At 37.4% G+C, this 25,318-nt stretch overlaps 1 protein-coding gene and 2 long non-coding RNA genes across 10 annotated transcripts in view; 2 read left to right on the plus strand and 1 right to left on the minus strand.

Annotated features, from left to right (window-relative positions):
- The window catches only part of rl (Mitogen-activated protein kinase rl), a 222,494-nt gene that overhangs the window by 99,377 nt on the left and 97,799 nt on the right, over nt 1–25,318 (plus strand). For 5 of the 7 annotated variants that reach the window (XM_070212626.1, XM_070212623.1, XM_070212629.1 and 2 more), the window contains exon 4: nt 11,624–11,734. The exons of the other annotated variants lie outside the window; for them this stretch is intronic. In XM_070212626.1, the coding sequence (XP_070068727.1) occupies nt 11,624–11,734 (111 nt within the window). The remainder of the gene's footprint in view (nt 1–11,623; nt 11,735–25,318) is intronic. 7 annotated transcript variants of the gene reach the window in all.
- The window catches only part of LOC138912307 (uncharacterized), a 110,544-nt gene that overhangs the window by 76,747 nt on the left and 8,479 nt on the right, over nt 1–25,318 (minus strand). For both annotated transcript variants that reach the window (XR_011417831.1, XR_011417832.1), the window contains exon 2: nt 11,135–11,364. This is a non-coding gene — a long non-coding RNA (uncharacterized lncRNA). The remainder of the gene's footprint in view (nt 1–11,134; nt 11,365–25,318) is intronic.
- Nucleotides 18,481–19,273, plus strand: LOC138912446 (uncharacterized). Its single transcript, XR_011417994.1, has 3 exons — nt 18,481–18,641; nt 18,924–19,039; nt 19,104–19,273. It is a non-coding gene; the product is annotated as an uncharacterized lncRNA (long non-coding RNA).

Consider the following 25,318-nt stretch of genomic DNA (forward strand, 5'->3'; position numbering starts at 1 on the left):
TTAGATGCTAAACACAAAACACTTGCGTAAAAAATCACAAAAATAAATCAAAAACTCAGAGCACAGGTAAACACAACCGTTCACAAGCGACGCTAAGGCATCTCTTGTGTAGGAACATCACTCTGTGGCAGGTCCGACGATCCATTAGCGAGGGCAGGTTCAGAAAACGCAGTCTATCGACGTAGGATGGCAGGTGACGTTGTGGTTCCCAGTTTAACCCACGTAAAGCAAACAAAAGGAACACCTTTAATGACGCTCTACCAAACCATCGATTTCTTTTCCGTAGTCGCCACACCGCTGTCGAACACTATTGCGTGAGGGGCTCTGGATGCGCATTTTGTCATTTCTGGACAATTGGATGTTTGCCGTTGACACTCGTGGACATCTTTCTGGACTACGTCTAATTCGTGCTGGTGTCCCACAGGGAAGCGTCCTTGGCCTTGTACACAATTTACACTTCGGATCTCCCAAACCCAGTGGTTCGTGGTACTCTTATTGCCACGTATGCAGATGATACTGCATTCCTAGCTACTGGCAGCACCCCCTCCTCGGCCTCGTGGCGTGTTCAGACTTTCTTGAACGAGTTTAAATGTTGGTCCTCTCTATGGAATATTGCGCTAAACGTTGATACAACGCAACACGCCACCTTTGCTCTTCGACCTGGTCGCTCCCGTAGTCTTTACTTGGTGATAGACTTAAGCAGACAGTATCGAACCTCGGTGTTACCTTAGACCGCCTTCTATGCTGGAACGAAAATGGACAGAATGGACTGGCTACTTCGCTCAGATAGCGAATTATCCCTTCAGGCCAAAGTACGCCTCTTTAAAGCCATTGCTCTCCCGACCCTCAATTGGGGAATTACATGCTGGGGCACCGATTGCGACACGCAATCCAAGCAGAGTTCAGACTTGCATCACAAAAGCATCATTACGTCGAAAATAGCGTTTTATTTCGTGACACAGGAGTATTAACAGTTACTGAGATGATAACTCTGCTCTCGAATCGCTACAGGGATCGGCTCTTGGTGCATTCTAACTGCCTGGCTAGACGTCTTATCACACCAATGGGCCGACGTCGTTTCCGCAGACGACACCCCGCGGACTAATGGATTCTCGGCCGTGATAGACACGAGGGACTTTTGTAATTATTAACCCAGCTGTAGTAAAATGCCACACTGCCTTATGGGAAAATATTCAGTCTTTGAGGAATTAACTTCAGTTTTAAAGATACTAATCTAAAATTTTTGTTATATACTTTTAAGGCTAAGATGTAATTTAGCTTTTTTGTTGCTTTTTGAATCGGACCACATCTTCATCCTACGCCCACGCCGCATATATACATTTGAAGGCAATGATTTAAAGAAAATGTTATTTGTGTTGGTAACTGTAATACAATTTCTGTTTTTGTTTAATTTTGAATTGGACCATGTCTCCATCAACAGCCCACGCCGCCTATTTACTTTAAAAGGCAAGGATCTAAAAAAAAATGTATTTGTTAATAAATATTTCATATTCAACGCCTTTCGCAACAAAACTGAAGTATCTTCTTGTTTGATATTTTTTGCCAAATAGAAGCAGCATGCGAAAGCAATGGCATCGAATTTTCTTTTTCTTTCTCCAATTGAGATGCCAACTTACGCACTTAGGCATTTGGCGTGCGCTTTTCCAAAAATTAAATTTTCATGTTCGACGAAAGCCACAGGGAATGGTTTTCCTTGAATCGATCTATTATTCTATGACATTTTTGCAAATTACGACTAAGAAAGCCAAAAAACTGCTTAATATTTTTTTTTGACTATTGTGTGCTGACTATTGCTTAATTCGATAGGTTTTGATTAACAATTGTTTTGTTTACAACTTCCAATTTTTACCTTGCCTATACTCTCCTATACTCACAAGTTACACACCACAGAAAGCAAAAACAAATTTCTTATTTGTCATCTAAAAACTAAGCAACAACACATTATACAAATGGACAAAAAAGCACATATAATAAACCTTCAGTGTTTATAATTTCTTTCACAAACCTTTAAACTTTCCATATTTAAACTGTTTTGGTTTGTTTACAATAGCCAGAGAAATCGAGGTGCGAAACTACAACGTTTTTCGTCCCTTTTTGTAAACGTGTGACCCTATTTAAAATTTTCGACTTTCTTAAGGGAAAAATAGCGACAAACGCCAAATAAAATTCTTTGAAAATGGATTTCGGGTTCCTTTAAGTATTGTAAATAACCACAGAAGGTCATTATACCCGTTACTCGTAGAGTAAGCATTTCCGACCCTATAAAGTATATATATTCTTGATCAGGGACATATGCACTACCTGCAATAGAAAGAAGACTTTTGGGAAAGTTTCATCGCGATAGCTTTAAAACTGAGGGACTAGTTCTCATAGAAACGGACAGACGAACAGACGGACATGGCTAGATAGACTCGGCTTTGGTGCGGATCAAGAATATATGTATACACTTTATGTGGTCGGAAACGTCTCCTTCATTACGTTGCAAATTTTTGACTAAAATTATAGTGCCCTCTGAAAGGGTATAATGAATTTTTTTATATGTTAAAAATGTTGGGGGTTGTGCACCTATTTGTTCTTGCCATGTTGATGTTTTTATCAAGGACTGAAAATAATTTGAATTTATGCATACCTTTTGTAAGCTAAAACCCGCGTTTTAAAACATTATACAAAGAAATCATCTTCTTTTATTAACTCGATGTGTGTACTCCGTGGTTCTACCCACAAGCACAAATTTGTAAAATTTCGTGCAGAACGGCTGCAATCGCACTTTGAGTGATATTTTTAAGCGAAAAAATATCGCTCACATAATAATCATTATTTCTAAGCGATATTTTTTTTGCTTACAAAATAATCAATAAATGGAGATTTTTATTATACCCGTTACTCGTAGAGTAAAAGGGTATATTGTATTCGTGCAAAAGTATGTAACAGCTAGAAGGAAGCTTTTCCGACCCTATAAAGTATATATATTCTAAATCAGGGTCACTAGCCGAGTCGATATAGCCATGTCCGTCTGTCCGTCTGTCCGTCCGTATGAACGCTGAGATCTCGGAAACTATAAAAGCTAGAAGATTGACATTTTGCATGCAGATTCTAGGAGTTCATACGCAGCGCAAGTTTGTTTCAAAAGGGTGCCACGCCCCCTCTAACGCCCACAATCGCTTGTATACGATTTTAAAAATTTCAATATTTCAGAAAAGTAAAAATGTAGTTTTATTGTGTTTATTAATACCTATCGAAATTTAGAAGAAATTTTTTAAATCGGACCATTCGTTAAAAAGTTACGGCGGATCAAAGTTTTTATCTCCATCTCCTTCGCACTCCCTTTAGCTGAGTAACGGGTATCTGATAGTCGGGGCACCCGACTATAGCGTTATTTCTTGTTTTTTCACTTATAATGATTACGGTCCCTGGTTTTTATACCCGTTTGTTGCGTCTTTGTCAAAAAGTGCTTCCAAAACTGGTCTCCCAAAATAAGTTCAGAAAAACGTGGTTGTGCGGGTTGACTTCACTTGTGTACTCTTTCACTTTTTATTCGGTAATGAACTACAATGGCGTAAGCTTAGATTACATGGGTTTTAACCGGTTCGGCTACCAGTGATGCCGAACCAGCGATGCTGAAATAGTTCGACATGAACATTACCGGCAGAATTAATTCCGCGTATACGTCGGCTCGCAAAACAGCCGACACCAAGGAAGGGCGGAACCATCTATCATCAGCCAAAGTGATGTCTTGAAAGCCATCCCGGACCTTCGGATCCAGGGGCTTGGCCGGAGTTCGGGTCTGCATCTGGTCATCAACCAGCTGTCGCTGTCATTTTCGACGACTTTGAGCGGATTTCGGTGGTGCACACCCGCTCATCGCCTTCGCGGGTGACGGAAAGGTTGAGAGCCTTTGCCAAGGATGCGTGAATGCGACTCACGGGGCAGCAAGGATCCACCAAAGCTCGGACGTCAAACCGTTTCTCCTCAGACCCCACCAAAATGGATGCAGTTGGCAAGATGCTCACAATCGTGCGCTGCAGGATAGCGTGGCAATGTGGACTCTTGGAAGTGCAACAGGGTGTGGTGATTTCCACTGCATACGTGGCACTTGGCCTTACTGCGGCAGGATTGTCCGGAATGCTCGTGAGCTTTGATGCAGGGCATTTAGCCGCCGCCACCGGTTTAAAATGGAAATGGGCTTTTGGCCCACCGACTAGGAAATGTCCGGGGCTGAGAGCTACGAGGTCAGTGGGATCTTCGGACATTGGAGAAATAGGCTTCGAATTTAAACAGGCCTCAATTTTTGATAAGAGGGTAGCTAACTCTTCAAATGTGTACTTCCCGCCAGCCGTTTGCTTGTAGAAGTGTGCCTTTAAGCTTTTGACACCGGCCTCCCATAGCCCTCACATATGAGGCGCGCCAGGAGTGTTAAAGTGCCAAGTCACATTTTGAAGGCTGTAATTGGACAGGATCAAAGACCTCGTGGCTTCAATGAAGTCCTTGGATAGGGACGTGGAGGCTCCCACAAACGGTTTCCCGTTGTCAGAATGTATGTGTTGCGAGGAGAAACGCGAGAAGGCTGCCAGAAACTTCTCAGTGGTGAAGTCTGATGTAGGTTCTAGATGGATGGCTCGGGTACTGAAACACACAAAAACGCAGACATACCCTTTTGTTATCTTACACCCCCGACCGACATAGTTATACCCGTTACTCGTAGAGTAAAAGGGTATACTAGATTCGTGCAAAAGTATGTAACAGCTAGAAGGAAGCGTTTCCGACCCCATAAAGTATATATATTCTTGATCAGGGTCACTAGCCGAGTCGATCTAGCCATGTCCGTCTGTCCGTCTGTCTGTCCGTCTGTCTGTCTGTCTGTCTGTCTGTCTGTATGAACGCTGAGATCTCAGAAACTACAAAAGCTAGAAGGTTGAGATTTCCCACACATATTCTTTGGCTTCCTACGCAGCGCAAGTTTATTTTAGCCGAGCGCCACGCCCCCTCTAACGCCCACAATCGCCCACTAACGATTTTAAAATGGATCCTGCGCCCACATCTTTAAAGATTTCCGAGAAGTATAAATTCAATTTTGTTGTGTATATTTATACCTATCGAAATGTAGAAGACATTTTTCAAATCGGACCATTCATTAAAAAGTTATACGCAATCAAAAATTATATATCTATCTCCCTCGCACTCCCTTTAGCTGAGTTACGATTATTAGTCGGGACACCAACCCGACACAGCGTTCGCACTCCCTTTAGCCGAGTGACGGGTATTAGATAGTCGGGACAACAACCCGACTATAGCGTTCTCTCTTGTTTTTAATATCAAATGGTCCCGCAAAGTCAACGCCCGTGTGGGTAAAAGCTCTGGAAAATGTAGATCTTTCGCAGGGCAAGTCTCCCATCAGCTGAGTTTGCAGCTTTTGTTTGTAAATGGTACACACTCGACAGGAATGAATGGTGACTTTTACCAGATTTCTCAGCTCAGAATCATCAATTGATTACCCCCGTACAAGGATATGCGATGGGTAAAGACCGAAAGTTTGTCAAAAGTGCACCTTGCCGTAATGATGATTGGATGTTTCTCATCATAGCTTAGCATCTCAAATGCTCGTAGACGACCGCTTGCTCTTAAGACACCGTGGCTGTCGACAAAGGGGCTTAAATTGGAGATCGTGCTGGAGACTGGAATATGCTGCTTTTTTCTAATGCCTTGCATTCTGTTGGATCCTCATTGAGTTGGGTGAGCACAATCAGCCTGTCTTGGGCGTTAGACAGCTCTGCAGCAGTAAGTTGCGACTTTACGTTGACATCTTGCTTGCGACACAGTCTTGCAAAGCGGAATACGTAGGCGAGAACGCGTAAGGCCTCTCGAATGCTGAAAACCGCTCCAAAATTTTAGTTTTCGGGGGCGTTTTGGCGACGTTACATTTTATCGGGCGTTGTTCGAGATCTGTTTCGAGCGGGACCGACGAATTGAGTGGCCATTACTCCTGGTTGTGACGCAGCCACTCAGGACCGTGACCAGGACCAAAGGTTGCGGTCCTTGAGCTCATAGACTGATTTACAGAAACGCCCCTGCTCTCTAGATCAGCTGGGTTATCTTCAGATTTCACAGGAAACCACTGTTCTCTGTTGGTGAGCTGATCAACTTTCGCGACTCTGTTGGCAACGAACGTAGTCCAAGTGCATGCTGGCTTGCTTAGCCATGCAAGCACTATTGTGAAGTCTGTCCAATGACATGTCTCATATTAGGTGGGAGGCATTTCGGAGAGAACTGCTGCAGCGAGTTCGGAGAGAAGCACCGCACTAATCGCGGTATGGAAAGGGATTTTACTGGAGCTACTCGGGTTTTGGATAAAAGCAATTGGGTAAAACACCCCTCAGTCGTTTCGACGCGAACGACGCTGCTATCTGCAGCACCATAGGCGCTCTGCGATGCATCGCAAAACCCGTGGTACTGCAGTTTTGCTGCTGGATGAAATTTTACCCATCTTGGAATGCGAACTTCTTTCAAGGTTGGATACGTAGGCTGCTATATATATTTCTGGCCTAGGCCATACTAAGTTTTGCCTGGCGCCAACTGACGTTTTCATTGGGAAGTTTGACATGTTTAAGAAGAAACGTGCTCAGAACGTTTTGACGTACGGCCATAATTTGTGTTGCTTACAGTGACTTGAAAAAATCATTTTGGCAGAAAATGGAACTAACTCGTGAACATTTTCGCGCAATCATTTTTCACTGCTTTCGACGTGAATTAACACGACAAGAGTGCATCGATGAACTTAAATCTTTGTATGGCGATGAAGCACCATCTTATAGCACTGTGAAAAACTGGTATAATGAATTCAATCGTGGCCGACGCTCTCTCGCAGACGAAGGTCGTGAAGGTCGTCCAAAAACAGTCGTTGTTCCAGAGAACATTGACGCCGTGCATGAACTGATAATGCAAGATCGTCATGTGACATACCGTGAGATAGAGGCATCCTTGGGCATTTCTTCCACCAGCATACATTCAATATTGCATGAACACTTGGTCGTAAAAAAAATTTGTTCTCGTTGGATCCCGCACAATTTGACAATCGCTCAAAAAAAGACTCGTGTGGATTGGTGCAAAAAAAATTTTAAAAAATACAATCGCGGTGTTTCAAAAGACGTTTATAAGATCGTCACAGGTGACGAATCATGGATCTATGCTTATGATCCCGAAACAAAACAGCAATCGACCGTGTGGGTCTTCGAAGACGAGCCAAATCCAACGAAAGTTGTTCGTGGAAGAAGCACTTCGAAGCAAATGGTGGCCTGTTTCTTCGGTAAAACAGGTCATGTGGCGACTGTTCCGCTTGAGCAACGTAGGACGGTCAATTCTGAGTGGCATACCACAATTTGTTTGCCTGAAATCTTCGGAGAAATTCGAAAAACGAACAAGAGAAGACGGATAATTCTGCACCATGACAATGCGAGCTCTCACACATCAGCTCAAACCAGCGCCTTTTTGACCGGCCAAAATGTCGAATTGATGGGTCATCCGCCATACAGCCCTGACTTGGCACCCAATGACTTCTTTTTATTCCCGCACATCAAGAGAAAAATGCGTGGTCAACGATTTTCGACGCCAGAAGATGCTGTTGAAGCGTTCAAAAACCATCTTTTAGAGGTGTCTCAATCGGAGTGGAGAAAGTGCTTCGACAATTGGTTTGAGCGCATGCAAAAGTGTATAAGTCTTGCTGGAGAATACTTTACAAAACAATAAAACCATTTTTAATCGTAAATATTCGCATTTTCATTCTCAGGCCAGAAATATATATAGCAGCCTACGTACCCCTTAAGAAAGTCACGCCACTTTGTGACAAGATCAATCGGAAGAGGCTGGTCCCAGCTTAACTCCCGCAGCCAAATTTTTTGCATGAGAATTTTTGCCCGAACAATAAACGGCGATAACCATCCTGCCGGGTCAAACAGTTTGGCTATCTGGGATAAAACCTCTCGTTTGGTGTAGTTTGTTTGGATAGAAATATCCGTCGGCAAAAAAAAGAAACTATCCGATGTCGCGTGCCAACGGATTCCCAGAGTTTTTGCCATACTCCAGAAAATCGGCCCTGATCAAGTGCTCCCTTGGAATACACTGTAAAAGATTCTTCTCATTCGAGGTCCACTTGCAGAGTGGAAAGCTCGCACTCTCAAGGGCACCGCATAGCTTTTTGATGGCTGACACAGCGGACTGCTGCGTGTGGGTGCCAGCTAAAACATCATCGACGTACATAAAGTTTGAAATTATGTCACTTGCCAAAAGATATTGGTCACGTACATCCTGGGCCAGTTGTTGGAACACGCGTATGGCCAAAAAAGGGGCACAGTTAACGCCGAAAGTGACAGTGTTAAACTAATAATCACAGAGTTTTCCCTCTTTATCGCAAAACAGGATTCTTTGAAAATGTGTATGATCAGGATGAACGAGAATCTGCCGATACATCTTGGTGATGTCCGCATTGAAGACGTATTTAAAGAAACGCCATTTGAGGATCTGGGTTGTCAAATCAGATTGCAGTACCGGACCTGTATGAAGGATATCATTTAAGCTGTACCCGTTTGACGATTTATTGGAGGCATTAAACACCACGCGAACCTTTGTGGTGGTACTGTCTGGCTTGAAAACCGCGTGGTGCGGCAAGTAAAAATTGCTGGAGTCGTCCTTTGGAGAGACTGGGTGCATATGACCTAAATCTAAATATTCCTGAATAACTGAGTCATACTGCTCTTTTAAAGGAGCGTTTTTACTCAACCGTACTTCATTCCTAAGGAATTGCGCCAGTGCAATGGACCTTGAATGCCCCAGGTTTATTTTGTTAGGCTCTTTAAAGGGCAAAGAAACAACATACCTCCCATCTTTATCCCTTGTGGTGGTTTGCTGGAAGTTATTTTCACACACCGAGCTGGATTCCTTACCCGGCTTCACTGGAACATCCTCCACCTCCCAGAATTTGCTTAGGATGCCGTCTAGTTGAGATTCGGTGACAGACAACCGTGCTGAGAAGGAAGATATTCGGTTGGTGGGGTTCTTCGCAATTGGGCCGCAAAGAATCCACCCGAATATGGTCTCTTGGCACGAGCTGAGTACCTTATGCCAAAGTGGCAGATCTCTATGAGCGCCGTACTCAGGAGGACTCCTTGCGTGTTCAGCTAAACGACCGTAAATTGTTGTGCATCAATTAGATCCATTTTATGGGTCAGGACCACTTCTGAAGTTTATAGTAGCACAAAACGGGGTTTAATATTAAGCACACTTTATTTATTCGACCGTTCTCTTTTAGTTCTTATTCGCAATTGCCCGATTTTACATAGCGTCGGTTTTAACATTAGATAACGCGAAGTTGGCTGCGATCAGCACTGATATTTAACATTTTGCAGAGTTGCCAGATTGGCAACTATCTAACAACTGATTATTTTAAATGCTAACGACTATTAAACATCTAACCGTTACATTCGAATACTACTTATACATATTTACATAATGGGGTTATACAAACTAATACATATCCATAACCGTGTATACTCGTACACAGGGACCGAAAATAACTGTTATTGTAAATTTTTCTTACCAAAAAAATCATGCACTTAGAAGAGTCCAAAAATTTTTTGAAATACACCATTATTTTTGTAAGCCATTGTAGTTTACAAATCCGTAATGATTTTTATTTATTTGATTTTTATAATAAAAGTCAAAAATAACTGTTATTTGTTGATTTTTATGTATAACAGTTATTCTCTTGACATTTTTGAAAAAATGAAATTATTAAAAAAAACATGCTAACCGAGTTTTATATAACTTACAAAAAATCTTTAAAAAAAGCCAACCGTGCATATTGTATAACTATATTTTTTTAAAATTTGTTTTACCCACAAAATCGCCAAAAATCAAGTTTGAGTTTTATTTTTGATCACGACGAATAACGGTTATTTGACAACTTTTATTATAAAACTCAAAAAATAACAGTTATTCTTTGACTTTTACTTTACAAATCAGAAAATAACTGTTAAAATGTGATTTTTATCATAAAACTCATAACAGTTAGGGTCCCTGCTCGTACATACTAATAATATAATCAGTGACTTATCCAACTACACTACTGAAATATCAGCTAAATGATATTGAGTTGAAAGCTGAAAAACAATGGATTGTTGGCGGATGGGTGCTGGCAAAGTGTTTCAGTTTAAAGCCCAATGTAAAAAATGGATGATGTATGTATATGTGTGTATGTGCATGGATATGTGTGATTTTGTTCAATTTTTGTGTTTTAATTTTTGGTTTGTTATTGTTTTGTGTGTTTTAATTTACAAAGAAAGTTGAAAGGTAATGGATTTTTGGCGGATGGGTGCTGGCAAAGCGTTTTAGTTTAAAACCAATGTGAAAAAATGGATGATGGATGGATATGTGTGTATGTGTATGGATATGTGCGATTTGTTCAATTTTTGTGTTTTAATTTTTGTGGAATTGCAAGGAAAGTGCCAATAGTGTTGTAGATATCAAGAGAGAAATATAAATATAAATATTTCCGCACGAAATCGAGACTTTAGCGGTGCAGCGGGGTTGTGCCGAAAATAAATTAAGTCTTCATACACCAGTCGATTTTGACTTTATTGGCAAATTGCTTCTTTATTGAAGGACATTCAAAAAAAGTGAGTATGCCATGTTGTTCGTTTCCCTTTTGTTAACAATAATCAAAAAAAAAAAATAATAACTTTTCCATTTAATTAACATACATGTACTGTGGGCCAGGAAAAAGAAATCATTAAAAAATATTATTATTAAAAAAATTCCTATACAAAACAGAGTTTTGAGGGGGAGCGTCAGGCCATAGTGGTATGATGACTTTTGTGGTGCCAAAATGTCGACTTTTTTTAGTTTTTCCTTATTTTGTATGTTAATTAAATGGAAAAGTTATTTTTTTTTTTTTTTTTGATTATTGTTAACAAAAGGGAAACGAACAACATGGCATACTCAGTTTTTTTGAATGTCCTTCAATAAAGGAGCAATTTGCCAATTAAGTCAAAATCGACTGGTGTATGAAGACCTAAGTGGCACATTGTATATATATATGATAGTGGGAAAACCTCTTTTGAATTACTTAGCTTGTGGAGGACGATGAAAATATATCCGGCTCGAAGGACCAAATGTTGGGGCGGGTCCTTGCCAAAAAGTGCTTCCAAAACTGGTCTCCCAAAATAAGTTCAGAAAAACGGGGTTGAGCGGGTTGACTTCACTTGTGTACTCTTTCACTTTTTATTCGGTAATGAACTACAATGGCGTAAGCCTAGATTACATGGTTCGGATACCAGTGATGCCGTACCAGCGATGCTGAAATAGTTCGACATGAACACCGTTAAAGAATGTAACAGGTAAAGAAATTGTTTCCGACCCTATACATTTTTTTTTAAATCTAAAAAATACCAAAAGGCTAAAAATAACACGTTTATAACCAAACTACCGGACTTCTATTTTTGGCCAAAGAAAAGCTTTTTTGTCGTGATTTTTGTATTATTTTGAAAGCTTAAGTAGGAGTCAAACATCACAATAATTTAATTTAATTAATTTGATACTATTTAACATATTTTAGATTATTGATATTCGAGACATTCTTCGAGTCGATAGCATAGATCAAATGAGAGATGTTTATATTGTACAGTGCTTGATGGAGACTGATTTGTATAAACTACTTAAAACACAGGTAAGTTAATTGTTTTTAAAACTTCGCAGATTTAATGATTAAAACAGCCGTCGGCGGCGGGCATAGGTTATTGTTTTGAACATCTTCTACCAGATCACGTATAACCGAGGATTAAACATACATATATCTAAAAGAAAGCGCCTGAGCTTGCCTTTTTTCCATACGGGTTTCCCCTAGTAGAAACGTTGTTGCTTATTTTGTACACAATGCATAGGAGAGAGGTTATTTTTATACCCTTGTAGAGGGTATTATAATTTCAGTCAGATGTTTGCAACGCAGTGAAGGAGACGTTTCCGACCACATAAAGTATATATATTCTTGATCAGCACCAATAGCCGAGTCCATCTAGCCATGTCCGTCTGTCCGTCTGTCCGTTTCTATGCGAACTAGTCTCTCAGTTTTAAAGCTATCGCGATGAAACTTTCCCGAAGGTCTTCTTTCTATTGCAGGTAGTACATATGTCGGAGCGAGCCGGATCGGACCACTATATCTTAAGGCTCAAACAAATATACGAAAATTCATTGTAACTTTGTAGGAAGTAGGCGTTTTGATTCTTGACTACTTAAAAACAAGATTTAAATAAATAGAAACGCTGAATCTGAAATCCCTGGAACTGCACCGAGTAAGCATTCTTTAATCTACAAGGGTATATAAGCTTCGGCTGGCCGAAGGTAGCTTTCCTTCTTGTTATATAATGATTTTTATTTCGGACGACTTTTTGTTAGATTGAATTCCAGCCCTTATGGGAAACATAAAAATAATTATTATAATCAACCATATTCTTGGGCATCCTGCAGAGCCCACTCGTACGCCCATAGTCGCTTTAAAAGACTTAAAATATCCTGGCGCCCACATCTTTACAGATTTTGTAAAAGTTTAATTGCTATTGTGTTGTGTTTATTAATACCTATCGAAATGTAGAAGAAAATTTTAAAATCGGACAGCCACTAAAAAGTTATGACCAAAAACTGAAATGGCCGCTAGATGGAGACAGTAGCGGCCGCTAGATGGGGCCCAGTAGCTTTGACGACAGCATATCTCCATGTCCCTCGTGTTCTATCTTGATTTATTTGCAAAGGGCCAATCTACAAACTTCAATATCCATTTCGCTGAGAAATCTTTGTTGAGGAACCTCACAAAGGAAATGGACCCGTCCAGTCCAGAATATGATCAGACGATAAAAACCTACAGTCTTCGCGCAGTATGGGTTGTCTGTCGGAACCCACATCCAACTATGTCCTGTCCTCTAAATAAGGAGGACCAATTTGCCAAAAGATGTAGCTACTGTTTGAAAACCATACTGCCAACTACGAGGGTGCCGTATTTATAAGGAAATGAAACCCAGCCACCCACCAAAACCTTCCATACATACCATTAAAAATAGTTGCGGCTAACATACCATGGAATGTGCTTAATAATACTACGTTCTAAAAATTCTTGAATAAGTACACTGGGCAATACACTACTGGTCAAAATAATAAGTAGGGGAGAGGTCTGTAGGTTGGGACGGTCTGTAAGTTAAGAAACTCAATTTTCTCAAAACTTATCCACTAAAAAAATTGTTTTTATTTTTTTTTTAGTCCTTTTTAGTGACAAAACTTTTGGGGAAAACATTATAAGCCAGGCTCTAGCCAGATTAAAGCTGTGAGAGTCGTGTACCATTTTTCACCAAAAAGTTGTTGTCTACTTTTTTCAAAATTCCATTTAAGATTAATAACGTCCTTAAATTAACTTGTTAAGAGATTTAAAACATTAGTATATTTACTGTTAACTAATTAAAAAAAGAATCAGCTTAATGTGACAGTCAGAAAAAAAGTTATTAATTTATTCCCGAAACATCCCATTTTGTGTAAGTTGAGACACTTTGAGCGTGTAAGTTGAGACACCCGTTTTTCATACAAAAAGGCCTTAGGCCAACAGAGGTCGCTTTCTGCCTAGTACATTTCTTTGATACATTTCTTTTTGTGTGAGTATTATTGACTTTTAAAAGTGTCTCAACTTACAGACCTCTTTTTCAAAACGTCGTTTTTTGGGACTTTTCAAAAAAAATAATTTTTTAGTTTTCCCCAAGGAAAAAAAATTTTTTTTTTGTTTTTTATTAAGCTAATAGACTAACCTTTCGATCAGTACCAAATGCGTAAAGTTTCATAAGTAAATGTCGAAATGGCAGATTAAAAACAAAAGGTGTACCAACCTACAGACCTCTCCCCTACACACGTTTCATTCTCACTTGCTAAGAGATATCTCTATAGTTATTGAGGCCACCTTCCAAACCTTTTTATTTTGACAGTTTATTCTGTTCTGCAATATTTTAATAATCAATGGATACAGTAAAACCTGTCTACTCCATGTTAGCCATACATTTGTGCGAAAGGTCGGTTGTGTTACTTGTGTTACTTATAATTTTTTAAAATATTAAATCTAGAATGGGGCTACGGTTAGTATTTTATCTTAAGTTATAAGAAATCTGGGCCAATTGGACGATCCAAAAAGTTTCCAAGCCTGGATTCGGTTACTTCAAAGTCATCATCCATGTTAAAATCTGATTTGCAGCTTAAAAGGAACTTTAACACTTAAGTATGGCTTGTGATTTCCTAAATTTTCTTTAAAAATACTACTCTTAATAAATAAAATCGATTTGGAAAAATATGAGGTAAATTCTTGTCAAAAACCAAAGTTACATGCGGTTTTAATTTAAAAAAATAGTTACATTTTAAATTCTTAATTTTTTATTTGATAGATAAAACGACTAAAAAAATGAGATATGTTTTATAAAGATCGGTCATATAGTGATCCGATCCGTCTCGCTCCGACATATGTAATACCTGCAATAGGAAGAAGAAATGGACTCAGGTATTGATGCTGATCAAGTATATACACTACTGGTCAAAAGAATAAGTACACACGTTACACCCTCACTTGCTAAGAGATATCTCTATAGTTATTGAGGCCAGACCTCCCAAACCTTTTTATTTAGAAAGGTTATTCTGTTCTGCAATATTTAAATAAACAATGGATACAGTAAACCCTGCCTAATCCATGTTAGCCCTACATTTGTGCGATAGGTCGGTTTTGGTGTGGTCAAAATAATAAGTACACTTGTGTTACTTATAAATTTTAACATATTAAATCTAGAATGGGGCTACGGTTCGTATTTTATCTTAAGTTAGTTTATAAGAAGTCTGGGCCAATTGGACGATCCAAAAAGTTTCCAAGCCTGGATTTGGTTATTTCAAAGTCATCATCCATGCTAAAATCTGATTTGCAGTTTAAAAGGAACACTTAAGTATGGCTTGTGATTCCCTAAAATTTCCTTAAAAATACTACTCTGAATAAATAAAATCGATTTGGAAAAAAATGAGTACTTACACCGTAAAAAATAAGGAAAAAGGGGAAATAAATAAGAAAAAACCAAAGTTACATGCGGTTTTAATTTTACAAAAAATAGTTAAATTTTAAATTCTTAATTTTTTTATTTTTATTTTGATAGTAGATAAAACGACTAAAAAAATGAGATATGTTTTATTAAGATCGGTAAACAACTTAAACCGTACTACATGAATCGCACAACGCCAGATATCTATACATAAATACAAATTTCCCGTCCATACAAGTTTGTATGAAATTCGTTTTTAACGATATAGCAGTTTTGTTATCGTGCACATCGTCAACAGCCATTTAATAATTTGTTGACCGATCTTTATGAAACATATCTCATTTTTTTAGTCGTTTTATCTACTATCAAAATAAAAATAAAAAAATTAAGAATTTAAAAATTAACTATTTTTGCGCACCGCCTAAAACTAATTATTTTTTACTTTTTCTTTCTTTAATGGATTAAGGATACAAAAAGGCTATATATGAAGGGGTGAGAGCATGGCCTTAGAAATTTCATACAAAATAAGTCCACCCTAATGTACATTTATCCATGTCACTTTTGTACATTTGAACTTTCAAATTCCAACACGCCGCCTCAAAAGTTACATTGATATTCACTTCAATTCTTGACATGAGTTTGTGCTTTGTTTCTTTATTTTATTTTTCGTTTTCAATTCTGGGGATACATTAGATCAAGCATTTGATGCAAGAGTAGGGTAAACCCAGTAAAACCCAACTAGATCCATTAAAAAAAATAACATAAGTAAAAGTTTAGACAAATGAAATGAAACAGGAATATAAACTTGATTCAATTACTTAAGATTATCAGTAAATATGAAAATTTAAATTAATTACAAGGACTTCATGAGATCCATACGAAAAATAGACAAGAATATGAATTAAATTCAAATACTTTATATATATGATGGATGTTGATGCACTACGAGCAGTACAAACAAGTGGCCCAACGATACCAAGCACATGCTTGTTACGCGCGGGACCCTTTATCAATTTGGGCAAAAATGCGAGTTCGCGGGGAAAATACATGAAACAACTAGAGACAAGACACATAAAGATTATAATGGCTAAAGCTAAGATTGCAGCAAATGAGATAATATTTTGGTTTTTAATATAGCGCAAATACCAAGCATTATTCTACGGTTTTCAAGTGTAGGTAAATTAAGCAATAGTAATCTACTCTGGTAGGGAGGTAGCTTTACGTTTTGATTCCAGTTCATACTACGAAGGGCAAAAAGGAGAAATTTATTTTGTACCGACTCAATACGGTCGATGTGCACTTGATATTGTGGACTCCAAACTGAAGAACAATATTCCAAAATAGGACGGACAAGGCACAGTGGTTTCCCCCATAGGCCAAAATTTAAAAAATCGATAGAACCCAAAATTGGCAAAGATTATGCAAATTTTCTCTAAAATGCTCAAGCTTTTTCGTGGCATACCAGATTTTTCTGGAAGACTTTCGATACTTTCTAAAAATAGGCCTAAAGTCGTTAGCACGTGTTTAGTTGCAAAGCAAAACTGCGCGCATTACTAACTTTAAAAGCGTGTATTTCTTAAATTACGTGTGCAAATTAATATTCTGTGATGTGGATTTTAAAGTTAAAGGTATTATTTTTAAGTTTCAATATTAATAAAAGCTAACTTGTGTTGTCCTTATTATGAAATTAATTCTTTACTTTCTAATGTTTTTAGCAGCTGTTGTATTCGTCTTTTTATGTTTACTTAAAGTTTTAACTGTGTTCCCCCAAGATTCCCCGATTTATTTTTTATTCAGTGTAATTGTTAATACCTTAAGGTATAAAAAAAGTTAAAGCTAGCTGCAGATACTTGCAGATGTGTCCATAATCAACAATCTACTAACAGCCTCTATTTTTGTCTTTAAGGTCAAATCAGCTGTTTATTGTGTTCTTCATTCGTGTTTTGTGTTTTTATTAGGTTTAAATTGTAATTTTTGTTTTCTTTTGCTATTATTGGATTTTTTGTTTATTATTATTATTGGTTTTTTTATTTTTCAAGTAATTTACAGGTAATAATCAAAACTAACGGATTAATATTTGTGGACGGACAAGAACCCGAAGGCATGGTTTCTTATCCGCTTAAATATGATTTAAATGCAATAATACTTTAATAAAAAAAATTTGAAACTGAAAATAGTTACGTGTTTCAAATTTGGTCCGATATTTTGTATGGAAGCTATAGGACATAGTCGGGCGATATGTCCAATTTTTTGTTGCTATAATTAAAATATTTTTATAGAATTTTGGGAAAAATTTCGTAACGATATAACAACTAGAAGTATTTTTGGCCGCGGCTCCCATACAAGCGAAACCACTGTGCAAGGGAGGTAAATAATAATCTGGTTGTATAAGGGTCATCAAATTCTTTTGACCAACGCTTTATAAACTCAAGAACACTCATAGCTTTATTGACAATGGCCATTATGTGGCAGTCAAATTTAAGTTCTGGGTCGAATAGAACACCTAAATCGTTAATTGAATATATACGGTCGAGTGATGCATTTTGAAGAGATTAACTAATACACGTAGGAGTGCCCCTATAAAATCTTAAAACCATTTCCCAGCGGGAATGTGAGAAGTTGGTTTTTGTGTTCTTGAAATCCTGTTCCTTTTTGCAGGCGGCGGTGTAGGGATAGATAATTTCTGAGCGCTAAATGAGGGTGGGTTTCTGAGTAGCATCAATATCGGGCCATTTATGCGCTGTGTGATTTCTGTGGCACTACGATTATAATATTTTTAAACAAGAAAATCACCAACTTATAATATTCAAAAATCCTATGATTTACACCAAAACCAAAAGACTTGTTCTCACATTTAGTTTTAATTTTTAGTAATTTTAAAAGTCGTAGAAAAAATATTAATAATTGTTAATCAAAAAAATTAAACTATATAACATTATTATCATAATGTCTATAATGATAATATTAATTTATTTTACTCAACATTTTTCAAATAATAATAAGGATGAATGTGGGATTCAACCAAATTATAGAGAAAAGCCACGGTAAGACGATTAAAATATTTGATCACATTTATCAAGGAATTACATTAAATTACAAAGAAAACTATTGTTGCTTTTTACATTTTTAAACATTTTCTGTGAAATAAAATAATTTGATCGTCAGATCGTGGCCTAAGCCATTTTTAAGTGTTGTTAAAATATAAAAATTCGTGTTGGTGGTATTGATAACACGAAAAATGCCTAACATACCAATAATATACGTAACCTTTAATGATTACGGTCCCTGAAAAGTATTTTTTAAACGAAATACTTATTTGGCGCCAAAGTGTGACCGGACTTTACAACGAAATTTTTATCAAATCTGCATTTAGTATTATCAAGTATATGATGCAGGGTCACATCATTTTTAAATTTGTTGGAAAAAGTGAAAAAAAAGTGAAAATAGTTAATTTTAATCTAAAAAACAATAAAAAGGTGAGTGATAAAATGAATTTTGTCTTTTTATAACCTTTATTTCAGCGTTACAAAGGTTAGTATCACAGATATTTTCCCCATTAATAAATATACGCCTCCGGATGCTATCTTCAACACAAATTCTGCATTTCAGTGACACTTGAAATGTTTTTAATCTTTACCAGTGGTAAATGGTGTGAGGTGTTCATTAAATGGTTGTATAAATAGTACTTCAGTACTAACTTAGTTGTTTAACTTAATCAAAATATTACATTTATTTCAGCCAGGCCGACTGAGACTTCTTGGGACCAGAAGTGTTGCGCCTGCGATTGTCATATTTTATTTTTTCTTCTCATAGTTTTTGATATAGATACCCGACATAAAACAACTGAACAGAGGGTAAATGATCGGCCATGGCAAACCAGGCATAATTTCTGGAGAGATCCTTTAATTTTGTGCGGAGACCTAATAATGGTAATTACTCTTATTATTATTCCTGGTCTTACATTCATATCTAAATTATGTTTGATATTTTCAGAAGACAGACAAGAAATGGATATCTAAGTACTGCATTCGGCCAAGCAAAACCCGGGAATGCTTCAGGCATTAAAAATTTGTAGTTCCAATGCTTCGATTGTAAATATTATTAATAAATACACAAACAAATATTACAAAAAACATGATTTTTATTGTGGAAAATCAGATACTGCAAAGCAGTGCAAAACCAAAACTGCGAGGGTCTGGAAAAACCAAAACTGGGAGGGTGTAGAAAAGCAGATATTACAAGTGGAGGAAAACCATAACTGGGTACGTGTGGAAAATCTATAATGCGGGAAGTCGAAAAACCAGTGGATTTTGTCCTGCATTCTTCTGCCAGAGATCCAGATAGAAACCTCATTTCCCCCTTACTTTTTGTGTCACCCCCGTGTATTTTGAAACCAGAGATGGAAGAAATGTAAGGGGTGAATGAGGTTTAGTCCCTTCCGCTTCTATGGAGAAACCTCTTGAAAATATGTTATTTTCCAGAGGAATTTTCCCGGTGGGTTATCACTATGGACGGCAGTCCATGTAGTGACGAAGCGCACCAGGAGAGCCCACCGGGAAAATTCCTCTGGAAAATAACATATTTTCAAGAGGTTTCTCCATGGAAGCGGAAGGGACTAAACCTCATTCATCCCTTACATTTCTTCCATCTCTGGTTTCAAAATACACGGGGGTGACACAAAAAGTAAGGGGGAAATGAGGTTTCTATCTGGATCTCTGGCAGAAGAATGCAGGACAAAATCCACTGGTTTTTCGACTTCCCGCATTATAGATTTTCCACACGTACCCAGTTATGGTTTTCCTCCACTTGCAATATCTGTTTTTCTACACCCTCCCAGTTTTGGTTTTTCCAGACCCTCGCAGTTTTGGTTTTGCACTGCTTTGCAGTATCTGATTTTCCAAAATAAAAATCATGTTTTTTGTAATATTTGTTTGTGTATTTATTAATAATATTTACAATCGAAGCATTGGAACTACAAATTTTTAATGCCTGAAGCATTCCCGGGTTTTGCTTGGCCGAATGCAGTACTTAGATATCCATTTCTTGTCTGTCTTCTGAAAATATCAAACATAATTTAGATATGAATGTAAGACCAGGAATAATAATAAGAGTAATTACCATTATTAGGTCTCCGCACAAAATTAAAGGATCTCTCCAGAAATTATGCCTGGTTTGCCATGGCCGATCATTTACCCTCTGTTCAGTTGTTTTATGTCGGGTATCTATATCAAAAACTATGAGAAGAAAAAATAAAATATGACAAACGCAGGCGCAACACTTCTGGTCCCAAGAAGTCTCAGTCGGCCTGGCTCAAATAAATGTAATATTTTGATTAAGTTAAACAACTAAGTTAGTACTGAAGTACTATTTATACAACCATTTAATGAACACCTCACACCATTTACCACTGGTAAAGATTAAAAACATTTCAAGTGTCACTGAAATGCAGAATTTGTGTTGAAGATAGCATCCGGAGGCGTATATTTATTAATGGCGAAAATATCTGTGATACTAACCTTTGTAACGCTGAAATAAAAGTTATAAAAAGACAAAATTCATTTTATCACTCACCTTATTGTTATACCCTTGCAGAGGGTATTATAATTTTGGTCAGAAGTTTGTAACGCAGTGAAGGAGACGTTTCCGACCCCATAAAGTATATATATTCTTGATCAGGATCAATAGGGGAGTCGATATAGCCATGTCCGTCTGTCCGTCTGTCCGTCTGTCCGTCTGTCCGTCTGTTTCAATACCGTTTGCGAGCTCAGTTTAAAAGCTAGCGCCTTGAAACTTTCACAGTCGTCCTAAAACATGTGTACGCAGATCAAGTTTGAAAGCCGACCCGATCGGACGTCTATATCCTATAGCTCCCATAGGAACAATCGGATATAGCTTTCACAAAAATGAAGATATTTCGCTCAGTGTAAGAGCTATTGGCATGAATCTTTCCAAATCGTATTTTTTTGTGCGTACCTTGATCAGGGTAAAAGCGCGTGCCGATCGGACGTCTATATCTTATAGCTCCCATAGGAACAATAGGGTGAAATCGGTCAAAATTTGACGTTTTTCAGGATATTTCGCGCAAAATATTAGCTATTCCCATGAAACTTTCCAAATCGTATTTTTTTGTGCGTACCTTCATTAGGGTAAACGCGCGTGCCGATCGGGCGTCTATATCCTATAGCTCCCATAGGAACAATAGGGTGAAAAATTTTAAAATTTTATTTTTTCAATTATAAAATATTTTGTTGTTTATTAATTCATGTTGCTAGTCTAGTCAAGTTTTAATTCGTAAAATCTGCAAGGGTATTAAAACTTCGGCTTGCCGAAGTTAGCTTCCGTCCTCGTTTTTTAGATTAAAATTAACTATTTTCACTTTTTTTTCACTTTTTCCAACAAATTTAAAAATGATGTTACCCTGCATTATATTCTTGATAATACCATACAAAATGCAGATAAATGTGGTGTAAATTTCGTTGTAAAGTTGGGTCACACTTTGGCGCCGAATAAATATTTAAACAATACTTTTCAGGGACCGTAATCATTAAAGGTTACGTATATTATAGGTATATTAGGCATTTTTCGTGTTATCAATACCACCTACACGAATTTTTATATTTTAACAACACTTAAAAATGGCTTAGGCCACGATCTGACGATCAAATTATTTTATTTCACAGAAAATGTTTAAAAATTTAAAAAACAACAATAGTTTTCTTTGTAATTTAATGTAATTCCTTGATAAATGTGATCAAATATTTTAATCGTCTTACCGTGGCTTTTCTCTATAATTTGGTTGAATCCCACATTCATCCTTATTATTATTTGAAAAATGTTGAGTAAAATAAATTAATATTATCATTATAGACATTATGATAATAATGTTATATAGTTTAATTTTTTTGATTAACAATTATTAATATTTTTTCTACGACTTTTAAAATTACTAATAATTAAAACTAAATGTGAGAACAAGTCTTTTGGTTTTGGTGTAAATCATAGGATTTTTTAATATTATAAGTTGGTGATTTTTTTTGTTAAAAAATATTATAATCGTAGTGCCACAGAAATCACACAGCGCATAAATGGCCTGATATTGATGCTACTCAGAAACCCACCCTCATTTAACGCTCAGAAATTATCTATCCCTACACCGCCGCCTGCAAAAAGGAACAGGATTTCAAGAACACAAAAACAAACTTCTCACATTCCCGCTGGGAGTGTGCGAAGGCGACTACTATTATATAGCCGCAAAATTGAAAATCTGCTGCGATAGTCCGATCGTAATGAGTAATACACCAATCGAAAGGTATTGCAGAATCTTAAAGGATCAATTGGCTTGGAAGAGAGCAGTGAAAGTGAAAAAGTGCAAATTTCGAAATTTGGAGCTGTTGGGGCCGGTGGGGATAATTGCCCTCTCGCAATGATTTAGTTGTGGTCAAATGATAAAATCCGACGCTCCGTTCAAAAGTTATAGCCAAAATAAGACTTTCTTCGTCTTTCCAAAATGAAAATTTAATTCTGTTTGTCAGTTTGTCCAAAACATGTTTTTTAAGTTTTGAAAATTTGATATGACGTTCATCACATCGATATAAAAAACTTTTGTTCTACCACTTTTGGAAAAACTCGCTAGTTTAGCGGGAAAACAGCTAAAAATAACTAAAATTCGGAAAGCCGTAACTTCTATACTACTAAAGCTACATACTTGTGCTTTGAAAGGTATTTTTAAATGCTATAAACGCCTTCTATATGCAATTTGTGTAAATGTAATAGTTAAAAAGATATGAACAAAAGACAATTTTTTAAAACTTTTTTTTAGCTTTTTTTTATTTATCTCAAAAACGGCTCTAACGATTTTCTTTAAAACTTTAAACTGTATAGCCCTTGAGATTCCTTAAATTTTGGTATATAACACATTTCTGTAAAAAGTCACGTTTTTTTATACAAAAATAGCCACTTTTGCCAGCTCGAACTACTAACGCTCCCTGAGTATTGAATTTTGTGTGAGGGTATCCGAACTGTATTTTAGGGTCATGGAATCAGTAAATTTGCACTTAAGAGTTCCATATAGGAATCTTTTGTTCTACGACTATTGGAAAAAGCCGCTACTTTAGCGGGAAAAAGCTAAAAATAGCTACATTTCCTTAGTTTGTAAGTTCTACACTACTAAAGGTACAGACATGTGCTATACCTAGTTTAAAAGGTATTTTGAAATACTTCAATGCCTTTTTAACTTAATTCGTAAAACTCCCTTTAGCCGAGTGACGGTTATTAGATAGTCGGAACAACAACCCGATTGAATTCAATTGCACTTTCAATATCCATGCAATTGTACAAATCAGTCCAATTATATTGCGAAATCGTGTAATTTAGTTTATTATAGTCACATTTTCGAAAGCATCTCGTTTGAGTTTGAGGAACTAAAGGAGAAAGGGTATCAGTACAGGGAAGGCCAATTGTCAATTCCAATGTTGGATGATATCGGTCTTCAGGTACAACAAGTGCGTCAATTCTAGATACCGTAACTTCTTGCGGATCTAAAACAAATACTAGATCTAATTGTCTATTTAAAGAATTTCGTATAAAGCTTACTTGCTGTAACGATAATTCTAAAAGGGGGGATAAAGGATTAGCTACAAGTGTGTCAGAGGGAAGAGACCAAGAGATATTAGGGAGATTAAAGTCACCCAAAACAATCAAAAGGTCTCTGTTGGAGAGGAAGGATAGAACAGATTTTATAGCAGCCAGATGGTGTTCATAAATGATTAAATCAGAGCCAGGAGGAATATAAGAGCAGGTTACAAAAATAGATAAGGATTGCAGGGAAACATGGACACTAACAAATTCAATTTCGTTAGGGATATGAAAGTTAAGTCTCTCCGATGTTAAAGTAGAGGTAACGGCAATCAGTACACCACCCCCCCAACGCGAGGAGCGATCCGTCCTGTAGGTGTTAAAGTTATTTGACAGAACTTCAGAGTCAGATATCTCTGGTTTCAGCCAAGTTTCCGTAAAAGCCAAAATATCTTCAGTATAAAATATTTTAAAAGACGATATCCTGCGGGCGTACGAAAATCAAAATTGTTCCTCTGCAATGTCCTTGGATGGGAATTTTTCTCGTATAAATTCCAAAACATCCTCAGATTTGGTATCTCGGGTGAACCTAGAAACAAATAATTGATTCCTATGTGGAACAACTGAAAGTTTCTTACGCCCCCCAGCAGCAGTCTGAACCTCACTCGCCTGCGAGCCAGAAACGGTACCTACTGTACCTATGGGTACGGTCGGCCCATAGGATATTCTCCCAACTTGACTTCCGGAAACAGGGACACCTCCGTACCCAGTGGTATCCATTGGCATAGTTGCTGAGTAAACAAAAATTGCTGCACCTACCAGGTTCGGATTTGGGGTAGATGCCACAACTTTATTTACTGCCGTTGAGCTTGCCTTTTTGCGTTTGGGCGACTCGCTTAGTAGTTTTTTATTACTAAATTGGGAGCAAACGGAATCAAACCCTTCATTGAGTTTTTTAATAGCTCCCGAAAGATTTAAAAGGCCGTCTCGAGTCTGCCTCATAGAGCTGGTCATCTCACTTAACAATTTCCTGCAGGACTCGCATGCCCACATTAGACCGGCACGCTGTTCAAGAAAGTCTCTAATTCTGCCATTAAATCCAGCACATTTAACATGCATGATCGTTTCGCAGAACCAGCAGAAGATAAAATCTTCATTAGATGAAGAAAAAAGAATACACTGTGTCATTGAACAGATAAGAGCCATTATATGAAAATTAAAGAAAATAAAATAAAATATGAAAAATACCTCAAGTAAATTTGGCACTGGGATCAAATTCCAAAACCGCAAAGACACAAAGCACAAAAAGTAATAGAGCGCGGATCACGAATTAAATCGAAAGCCAGAGAGCGCGACTGAGCGTCGATAGGAGAGTGCAAATTACACTAACAAAGCAAAGATATTAAACAAATCTAAAGGAAAAGTTAAAATAAACTATAACCACGTACCCGTTAAATGGGTGATCTATTTAAAAACACTAACACGATTGTTAGGCTAAACTTTGTTGATAAACAAACACAAGACACTTGCAAAAAAAACACGAAATAAAGAAAAACTCAGATCACAATGGTAAGCACAACCTTTCACAAGCGACGCTAAATCGATCGACCAATCCTCAAACTTGAACATTAAAA

The sequence above is a fragment of the Drosophila takahashii genome, chromosome 2R (genome assembly GCF_030179915.1).
Source record: "Drosophila takahashii strain IR98-3 E-12201 chromosome 2R, DtakHiC1v2, whole genome shotgun sequence".
Lineage (NCBI taxonomy): Eukaryota > Metazoa > Arthropoda > Insecta > Diptera > Drosophilidae > Drosophila > Drosophila takahashii.